The sequence below is a fragment of the Notamacropus eugenii genome, chromosome 5, assembly GCF_028372415.1.
Source record: "Notamacropus eugenii isolate mMacEug1 chromosome 5, mMacEug1.pri_v2, whole genome shotgun sequence".
In the NCBI taxonomy this organism is placed as follows: domain Eukaryota; kingdom Metazoa; phylum Chordata; class Mammalia; order Diprotodontia; family Macropodidae; genus Notamacropus; species Notamacropus eugenii.
In genome coordinates this window covers 5,804,453-5,814,988 of record NC_092876.1, presented here as the reverse complement: position 1 = coordinate 5,814,988, position 10,536 = coordinate 5,804,453, and the positions used below count along the sequence as shown (strand labels likewise).

At 43.6% G+C, this 10,536-nt stretch overlaps 1 protein-coding gene across 1 annotated transcript in view; it reads left to right on the top strand.

The window, feature by feature from the left end:
• The first annotated feature begins 8,761 nt into the window (after nucleotides 1-8,761).
• LOC140508234 (uncharacterized) overlaps nucleotides 8,762-10,536 on the top strand; it is a 56,138-nt gene continuing 54,363 nt past the window's right edge. Inside the window, 2 exon segments of the mRNA XM_072616024.1 lie at nucleotides 8,762-9,352; nucleotides 10,170-10,326. Of these exon segments, the coding sequence (XP_072472125.1) occupies nucleotides 10,294-10,326 (33 nt within the window). The 5' untranslated portion in view covers nucleotides 8,762-9,352; nucleotides 10,170-10,293.

The window sequence follows — 10,536 nt, the reverse complement described above, 5'->3', positions numbered from 1 at the left end:
TTTGAGTCTAATTAACAAGAGGAGATATTTGGCTGCAGCACAGACTAAAATTCCCAGATTTCATGAAGATTTTATAAATACAGACTTGATAAACCTAAATGCACAGATAAAGCCCTTTAAATGTAATTTTGTTCTATGAAATTCCATTGTTTTTCAATTCTCAATAGCATCCAATAACATTAATACCTCCATAACAGTTATGGCATAATCCCATCAGCGATTCCCCAGTTGACTAATACTCACTTGTTTCCTGTTTCTTGTTGACACAAAAAAAATTCTGACATAAATATTTTGGTAACTGTTGGGTATTTATATTACAATTTCTTTAGTATGTGGCACAGTAGATAGAGTGCTGTCACTGGAACAAAAAGACCTCAGTTCAAATTTAGTCTCTAACACATCCAAGCTGTGTGACCCTGGGCAAATCACTTACCCTGGTACTACCTCAGTTTTTCCTATCTATATACTGATAACACCTGTCTCTGAGGATGGACATGATGTTCAAATTTGATAATATTTATAAATTGCTTTGCAAGCATTGTCATTATTGAAATGCTAGTTCTTCTTTTCATTCTTTCAGTCATAATTCTCATAGTAGAATCTTGAGTGAAAAGGTTTGGATAATTTATTTAACTTTTTTTATACTTGAAATTGCTATTCAAAATGGTGTAAAGCAGCATGCTATAATTATAGGGCACTGGGTTTAGAATCAGGGAGATGGGTTCAAATCCTGCCTCAGATGCTTTCTTCTTGTCTAACTCTGGAAAAAGAACAACCAGTTTTTGCTCAATTAACTCTTCTCTAAAATGTTTATTCTGCTGCTCTGAGGAGATGTTCTGTCTTTTATTGTGGAGGAAATTTGGAGAGCTGAAAGTTTTCTGACCTACTCTGCCATCTTCTTGGACTCTTGTAGCATACAGATTTTAAAAGAAAAGTTAAATGAGCTACAGGAGGAAATAGAAAGTAAAACTGTACTAATTGAGGACTTCAACTTATCCTCTCAGACCTGGATACATCTAGCAATAAAATAGATTCAATAAATTAATAGAATTTTAGAAAAGTTACATAATAGAATTTTGAATAAATTTGAAAGAAAACAGAATGGATTATACCTATTCCTTACCTCTATGTGGCACCTTCAGAACAATTGACAACAGGGCATAAAAATCTCACAATTGCAGGGAAAAACAAAAATATAAAATGTACCTTTTGTGGGCAATAAATAATGCAATAAAAATCACGTTCAATGAATGACCTTGGAAGCATAAATTAAAAATTAATTGAAAAGTAAATAATCTAAACATAAAGAATGAATTGATCAAAAATCAAATCAGAGAAACTACAGGTTCATGAAAGACAATAATGAGATAACATATCAAAATTTTTAAGCTACAGCAAAGCAGTACTTAGGGGAAATTTTGTATCTCTGAATGTTTACATAAATAAGAGAAAAAGACAGATCAGTGAAGTGGGCATGCAACTAAAAAAATCCTATTAAAACACAAATTAAAAACCTCTAATTTAACACCAAAATAGAAATTCTGAAAATCAAAGGAGGGATGAATAAAATAGCGAGTCCAAAAGCATTTTAACCGTGAATAACACTTAAAATGAATTATTGACTACTTGCTTTTAAAAAGAATATCAAGGGGGCGGAGCCAAGATGGCGGAGTAGAAAGACGCACATACACATAGCTCCGAACCCACAACCCATAGAACGGCTACAGGGAAGTAACTCACGGCGAATTCTGCACCCAGAGGCCCCGGAATATTGGAGTGAGGGAGATTTCTGTTCCAGAGGGACCTGCAAACCTCTCACGGGGGGTCCTTCGCGCTGCGGACTGGGCGCCTGGACAGGGAGCTGAGTGCAGCCCTGCTGCAGCCGCGGCACCGAGAGGAAAAGATCTGAGCGGGCCACGCAGGTTCCTCCACCCACAGAGGGACCTGCAAACCTCTCGCAAAAGGTCTGTCACGCTGCAGACGCGGAGCCCAGCCCAGACCTGCCAAGGCCACCGCACCGAGAGATACAGATCCGAGCAGGCTTCAGGGATGGGATCTCCAGTGGCCGCACAAGTGCCTCCACCCACAGGTGATGGGGGTCGGTGAGAGAGGCTCTTTGGCAGGTCGAGAGGGGAGTGGGGTGCCCCCATAACTCAGGCCCCCCCCCCGGGAGGTAGAAGCTGAGAGGCGGCTGCAGACAGGGGCTCCCCAAGGGGGCAGGAGCCTCGATCCATTGTGGAAGGTCTGTGCATAAACTCCCTGAGGGAACTGAGCCTGAGAGGTGGCCCTGCCCTGACCTGACCACCTGAACTTAATCTCACACTGCCCCCGCCCAAAGCCCTGAGGCTGGAAGCAACATTTGAATCTCAGACCCCAAACGCTGGCTGGGAAGATCAGGAGGTGAGGTGGGTGTGAGGAGAATATTCAGAGTTCAATTCACTGGCTGGGAAAATGCCCAGAAAAGGGAAAAGAAATAAGACTATAGAAGGTTACTTTCTTGGTGAACAGGCATTTCCTCCCTTCCTTTCTGATGAGGAAGAACAATGCTTACCATCAGGCAAAGACACAGAAATCAAGGCTTCTGTGTCCCAGCCCACCCAATGGGCTCAGGCCATGGAAGAGCTCAAAAAGAATTTTGAAAATCAAGTTAGAGAGGTAGAGGAAAAGCTAGGAAGAGAAATGAGAGACATGAAGTCAAAGCATGAACAGCAGATCAGCTCCCTGCTAAAGGAGACCCAAAAAAATGTTGAAGAAAATAACACCTTGAAAACTAGCCTAACTCAATTGGCAAAAGAGGTTCAAAAAGCCAATGAGGAGAAGAATGCTTTCAAAAGCAGAATTAGCCAAATGGAAAAGGAGATTCAAAAGCTCACTGAAGAAAATAGTTCTTTCAAAATTAGAATGGCACAGATGGAGGCTGAGGACTTTATGAGAAAGCAAGAAATCACAGAACAAAGCGACAAGAATGGAAAAATGGAAGATAATGTGAAATATCTCATTGGAAAAACAACTGACCTGGAAAATAGATCCAGGAGAGACAATTTAAAAATTATGGGACTGCCTGAAAGCCATGATCAAAAGAAGAGCCTAGACATCATCTTACATGAAATTATCAAGGAAAACTGCCCTGAGATTCTAGAACCAGAGGGTAAAATAAATATTCAAGGAATCCACAGATCACCTTCTGAAAGAGATCCAAAAAGAGAAACTCCTAGGAACGTTGTGGCCAAATTCCAGAGTTCCCAGGTCAAGGAGAAAATATTGCAAGCAGCTAGAAAGAAACAATTCAAGTATTGTGGAAATACAATCAGGATAACACAAGATCTAGCAGCCTCTACATTAAGGGATCGAAGGGCACGGAATAGGATATTCCAGAAGTCAAAGGAACTAGGACTAAAACCAAGAATCACCTACCCAGCAGAACTGAGTATAATACTTCAGGGGAAAAATTGGTCTTTCAATGAAATAGAGGATTTTCAAGCATTCTTGATGAAAAGACCAGAGCTGAAAAGAAAATTTGACTTTCAAACACAAGAATGAAGAGAACCATGAAAAGGTGAACAGCAAAGAGAAGTCATAAGGGACTTACTAAAGTTGAACTGTTTACATTCCTACATGGAAAGACAATATTTGTAACTCTGGAAACATTTCAGTATCTGGGTACTGGGTGGGATTACACACATACACATGCACACATGCACACATACATAGAGACAGAGTGCACAGAGTGAATTGAAGAGGATGGGATCATATCTTAAAAAAAAATGAAATGAAATCAAGCAGTGAGAGAGAAATATATTGGGAGGAGAAAGGGAGAAATTGAATGGGGCAAATTATCTCTCATAAAAGAGGCAAGCAAAAGACTCATTAGTGGAGGGATAAAGAGGGGAGGTGAGAGAAAAACATGAAGTCTACTCTCATCACATTCCACTAAAGGAAAGAATAAAATGCACACTCATTTTGGTAGGAAAACCTATCTCACAATACAGGAAAGTGGGGGATAAGGGGACAAGCAGGGTGGGGGGGATGATAGAAGGGAGGGCATGGGGAGGAGAGTGCAATTCGAGGTCGACACTCATGGGGAGGGATAGGATCAAAAGAGAATAGAAGTAATGGGGGACAGGATAGGATGGAGGGAAATATAGTTAGTCCTATACAACAGAACTATTATGGAAGTCATTTGCAAAACTATACAGATTTTGCCTATATTGAATTGCTTGCCTTCCAAAGGGAAGGGGGTGGAGAGGGAGGGAGGTAAAGAAGTTGGAACTCAAAGTGTTAGGATCAACTGTCGAGTAATGTTCTTGCCACTAGGAAATAAGAAATACAGGTAAAGGGGTGTAGAAAGCTATCTGGCCCTACAGGACAAAAGAGAAGACGGAGAAAAAGAATATCAAATTACTCAAAAATGAAGAAGGTGAATGTCAAACAATGAAGATGAAATTAAAGCAATAATGAGGACTTTCCCGAAATATATGACAATTAACTTCAATCCAAAGGGAGTGAACATTTACAGAAATATAAGTTGGCCAGATTATTAGAAGAGGAAAATGTAAGGAAATACCATAAAATTTAAATTCTTATTACTTAAAAGCTTGTAAAGGCACAAAAACCACAGTGCTTTGGAATCTCTGCTAAATGGTACATTATGATAGTTTAGGTTAAGAAAAGCAAAATAAGTGGACTTAAGTTTTCAGTGATTTAAAAGGGAATAGAGAAAAAGTTATACCCCGAACCCTTCAGAAAAGTGTAATCTCCATCAGATAGTTTTCGAGTAGGGCAATTCCTGTTGATGCTTTATGAAGTCAAACTACCGATTTACTAAAAGAAACTTTAAATCAGTAAATTATCATACAAATCAAAGACCAAAATGCAACTTGCTTTTAAACAATGCTATTAGATTAGAAGTTGAATGAGAAAAACAATTAAAATATGAAATAATTTGAAAGTTCTGCTTTTCCCTTTCAAAATCGGTGTAGTTTATGCTTTCATAAGCCATATGCTCATTTCAATGGGATCCTCTGTAATCTGAGCACCTTCTATCTGGGTGTGTAGATGTACATAATTTATTTCTATGTTCTGTGCTCAATTCTAGCCTCAGTAATAACTTTTACCCTGATTATAGCCCTACTAATTATAGTTCTACCAAAATACAATTTTGAACTTCTTTTCACTTGCGCTGATTTCAGCACATCTTATTGTGTTTTAATTTACCTGAACACAATTTAAACTACAATAATAGGATTAAATTTCCCTTACTTTCAGTTGTTTCCTGATCTCAAAATAAACTTTTCTTTTTCTGGGAGCACTTTGGAATTCACCTTCAAGCTGGGAATTCCAATCAGGATCTATATGGTGCCTTCTTGTTCATTGTTTGAAAGCAGTAACCAAGAGAAAGAACTCCACTTCTACTTTTTTCTTTTCTGAAGATGGTAGGAAATTGCCTTAATCTGCCTCATAATAATAAAAATTCCTTCCTGCAGTAATCTTGTCCTACCTTTAAGTACACTTTGTAAATATACCTTTTATTCTACACTAAAATTAAAACGAATTCCACATATTAATACCTCAAAATTCCAGACTTAAAGATCAGCTAGCTGAACTTTTTCAGGTTTAACAAATGTGTTTCTTTTTAAATTTTGAGTTGTCAAATAATTTAAGCTCACAAGAGTTTTATTCTAATTCCTCCTATACTGGTTTCTAAGTTTTTATTTTAATACTTCCCTGAATCCCTATTTCACTGAATCTCTCCTGAACATAAATCAATCCTTAGTCATTTTAAAGGTCCCTTTATTGAATAACTGATCTGTGAATTTGTTTTCACCAGACTCTACAGAATTTGCTAGTACCCCATAAGATCGTCAAAATACCTCATAAAGACATCCAAATTATAATTTAGAAATGAAAGAAATTATTCAGTCATCTTCACAAATTAGATTTCCAACCAGTTTTGTTACCTTGGTTTCCAATTAATTTTCTGTCTGTCTTTCATTTCAGCAACCTCCAACACTGCCCGTGTTGGAAATGGAAAAAAAGAGAGATTTGTCTTCTTTTAAGACTTTTTAAAAGTTTTTATTTTTATAGCCTGCTACCTTTGGTTGATCACACCAAAGGAAAAGGCACAGCTTGAGAGAAATGATTATTAAGAACGAACATTTTGTGGAGATTCAGAGCTCTCCCCTTCTTCCAAATTCTTGATTTTAAGAAGGTCAGTCTCTTGAAGGACATTGCTGATAAGGAGACTGAGCTAAGTAAGGCTGCTCCATCTTGGTCAGACCCCACTCAACCTTACAAGGAATTTAATGTGAGATGGGGAAACCCACCGTGTTCTCCTCAAATTACTTGGGTAGGAGTCAGATCCTTTGGTAGATAGCTCTAGGCTGGGGGTGTAGAGATATTTTCTCTGTCCAAGGGTGACATGATGTCACTCTCAGCCCCTCACAGAACACTTACTACTCTTCAAAGTATGTGTAAACTGTGAACCCACTGCCACGGTTGTCTTTGATCTAAGAGGGATGGCTAAATGACCTTCCTTTTATGAATAACCACTGGCCTTCTCAATTAAATAACTAAATTTCCCAAAACTCTGTCTCTCAAATGTTTTTGATCATCACAAGATAAAACATCTGTGAGCTATGTGTCAGCCCAGAGCCCTGGTACACATTTGGACAAGTAGCTCCTTTAAGGAGCAGCAGACATGTCCCATAGTCTTATTCGCAGTTTCTCCAATGTGGAAAGAAAGAAATTACAGCTGTCAAGGTGACCTGTGTTGGCCTGAAAACTTGGTTAGAGAAAAGGCAACAGGCTAAATGCATACATTTTATGATTTAATTAATTAATCAATTCCCCATAAAGACAACAGTTACATAGCGCTATGGAGTCAGGATCAGAACTGGCTGACTTAGTACAGAAATTGACTGTCTTAAGTACATTTTGCCATGGGAAAGGAGTTCTCACATTGTAAACACATTGCAATTGGGTTTTGTGATCCCAGGCTATGGGCATCTTCCTTTGGGATTCAAGGCAAGGAAAAGTCCCATGACCCAGACTGCAGACATCCTTTCCTAAATAGGCCTTTGAAATTGTTTATTCACAACCCAAGGTGTAGGCATCCTCTAAAGAAAGGAGACTATTAGGTCCAGACTCTTCTTAATTCAAACTTTGGCCCTGATAATGTTTAATATAAAATTTTGGAATAATCTCTTTGTTCTCTCTGAAGCAAACTCAGAGAATGCCTCTCCTATGTCAACAAAGCCAGCCAAGGCTGACTCTACATTCCTTAAGAGACCTTTAACCTAAGACACTATCTTGAATAATGGGACATTTTCCATATCTTAATATTTATAGACATATACTATGTTATGGCATATTAATGGTAAAGAAAATATAGACATCTTAGGTCGTAATTTGTATTGAACTTTGTTTACCCTTTCCTATGTCAGTTATCTGTTTAGGGCAGGAAGCCTGCCACTCACTAGTGGTGGGATTTCCTTCTTTATCACCAAGACATGTGTTTACCCAGCTGGAATCCCAAGGCCTGACCAACATTACTTTGTTAATTGTCTTGTCTTTCTAAATTTATGATTTGCTCAACTAGGAGAGTTCCTTTCTCACGGCAAAACGTATGTAAGTCAGAAGATTTCTGTACTGGGTAGCCAGAACATTTCTGGCTCCATAATGCCTTATGTTACCGTTTTCTTTATGGGGAATTGATTAATTAATTAATTAAATCATAAAATGTATGCATTTAGCTTGTTGCCTTTTCTTAACAAGTTTTCAGGTCAACAGCCCTTATTAAAGTCTAAAATTTATATTAAATATTATCACTTGCTTTCCAGTGTTACAAATCGTTCCCTTGTTCTTACCTTCTTCAATAGGAACTTTTTCTTCAGCTAAAAATCTACTATACACAATGCACTTTAAATCCACGTGGAAATAAGTGTGCTTTAGCAACAGCCTCCCTCCCTAGTTCCCGCTGAAAGCTAAGTCCCAAGAGACACTGAGCCAAACTCAAATATTGTGAAGATGAAGGTTTGGGGACAAACTGGTTTTAGGAGATCACTGAATAAAATCCTATGGCTTTCTAAGGAACCAAAAGTTCCCTGCTCTGGGCAGAACAGATCCCGGCACTTTCTGTTCCTCAGCTCGAGACGTGCATGGCTTACCTTCTACTTTCTCTTAGCTGCTGGACAGGGAATTCACCAGTCCCCAAATCTGAAATCCCCTGGCCCATCACCTACTGAGTAGGACTTTGAATTTTTTCCCCCTGCTTTGAAATCTCTCTCTGATAATATGAAGAGAAAGAAGGGCTTATTTTACAAGCACCTGTACTACCTGCCCTGGGACCCAGGGGTCCTGACTTCCTGAGAGCTGCCCTCAGCTCTCCCGGCGGATCCATTTGTCTTCCAGAGAAAGTCCCCTAGGGAAGATGGGAGGTAAACACCCCAGTCGTGTGCAAAGGTTTCCAGGTTGGAGGCAAAGACAAATCGGGTAGGTAACCCCGGGGTGTAGACTGCAGGGAGGACAGGTGGACAGGTGAGTGAGGGACGTGGGGGATGGGTATGGTCGGGCCAATCAGGAGGGGGGTCCCCAGTTTGGAAGAAGGTGTGTGTATGTGGGGGGCGGGGGGAGCTGCAGATTCTGCTCAGGAGAAGGGTCCGACTGGCAGAGCCGTTGCTCCAGGTGGAATGTCAGCCCTGGGGTGGAGTGGAGAGGCCTGGGAGGGGTCTGGAGTGACAAGAGGTTATTCCAGTGGTGGAGGGCAGGGCTTGGGGAGGAGAGGCGACCAGGGTCTGGCAGCCGTTGGAGGAAAGGGAAGATCCTGGGGTTTCAGCTGGACTGGGCTGGGCAGGGCTCGGGACCGGAAGGCCCGGCCCACTGTGGGCTGGCTGGACGCCGGAGACCTCCGAGCTCGTTCGGAGCTGCTTTCTTTCCTTGCAGCTGGGGTTCCTCTGCCTTCCAGGTCTCCCCTCCGGCCTCCCCGGAGCCCCGATCTCCCCTCCGGCCCCCCCGGAGCCCCGATCTCCCCGCCGGCCCCCCCCGGAGCCCCGATCTCCCCGCCGACCCCCTCGGAGCCCCGGTCTCCCCGCCGGCCCCCCCGGAGCCCCGATCTCCCCTCCGGCCCCCCCGGAGCCCCGGTCTCCCCTCCGGCCCCCCCGGAGCCCCGATCTCCCCGCCGGCCCCCCCCAGAGCCCAGGTCTCCCCTCCTGCCCCCCCGGAGCCCCGATCTCCCCGCCGACCCCCTCGGAGCCCAGGTCTCCCCTCCGGCCCCCCCGGAGCCCAGGTCTCCCCGCTTCCTTAAGCCGAGGTCCAGCTGACTTCCGGAAGTCAACTCCGTGCCTGCAGCTCCCAGGTAGGTGTGAGCCAGAAAGCAGAGGGGGGCTCTCCTTCTGCTGACACAACTTTCCTTTGGGTCCCATCCTGCTCATCTGTACCCCTGCTGTGTCCCCCGGGTCACCTGTGGCCTCCCTCCCTCCCAAGGCCGGCTCCCCATTCCTGACCCTTGGCCAGGACCCCATCACTTTCCCAACTTTACCATTGCCTCCCACTTGCCCGACATTCAGGCCTCCCCCATTGGGACTCAGAAGGACCTCCTTCAGCCTCCCTCTCAGGACCCCCTGCCCCCAGCTCCAGTTCAGAGATTCCATTGTCCCACCAGCAGCTCAGGCACCAAAGCTCCTGCCTGGCCTCCCTTACCTGGACCTGTGGCTCTCCTGCTGGCTCCCTCTCAGATCCCAGATCCCTTTGCTTCCCTGTCTCCACTTTCCCTCCAGGGACCCAGATAAGCAATCTCCAAGGTTCAGCTCCCAGGAGGGTCCCAGGAGCCCCACCCCCACCCCTAGCTCCTAGGGAGACCCAGGACACAATTACTTTGTCTGCTCAGGCTCAGCGGCCCTACTGGGACGCTTCTGTCACCCCTCTCCTCCCCCAGCTCTGTTACACTGTCCTGGCTCCCAGAGCCTCCCTTAGCCTGGCCTCCTGCTGAGGAATGTGGCAGGGAAGAAGCAGGAGAGGGAGGGAAGTAGTCTTACTATCTGGCACCATCTCCATTTCCAAAGCTGACCCTTCCTGATACCTCTCACATTCTGTAGGTTGGGGTCTCTGCCCTGAGGGCAGGAGCAGAGCCTTTGTAACTCCTATGGGACCTCTCCTTCTGTAACTCCCTGTAGGCCAGCCTCCTGCCTGGGAAGGAAAGGAAAAGACTGTCCTCTGGAAGAGATCCTTCAGCTTCCCCCAGCTCAGCCTGCAGAGGACCAAGGCCTGGCCCAAGCAGGGAGCCTGGAGCCAGAGAGAATGGCCCCTGGGAGTCGCAGACCCCCAGCCCAGGTGAGTGCACGCCATCCTCAGATGTGACCAACATCAGCCAAAAAGGCCACTTCTGTAAACACAGAGGATTGTCTGTGATGCTGGTGAGATCTCACCTATGGGTTGTTTCTGTACAGAAGTAGATGTGGCGCTTCGTACAGGAGTAACAACACTGTCCTGCTCTCTCCTTCTGCGTTAATTAAACTGATTCACTGGTTCAGTGGCACTTTG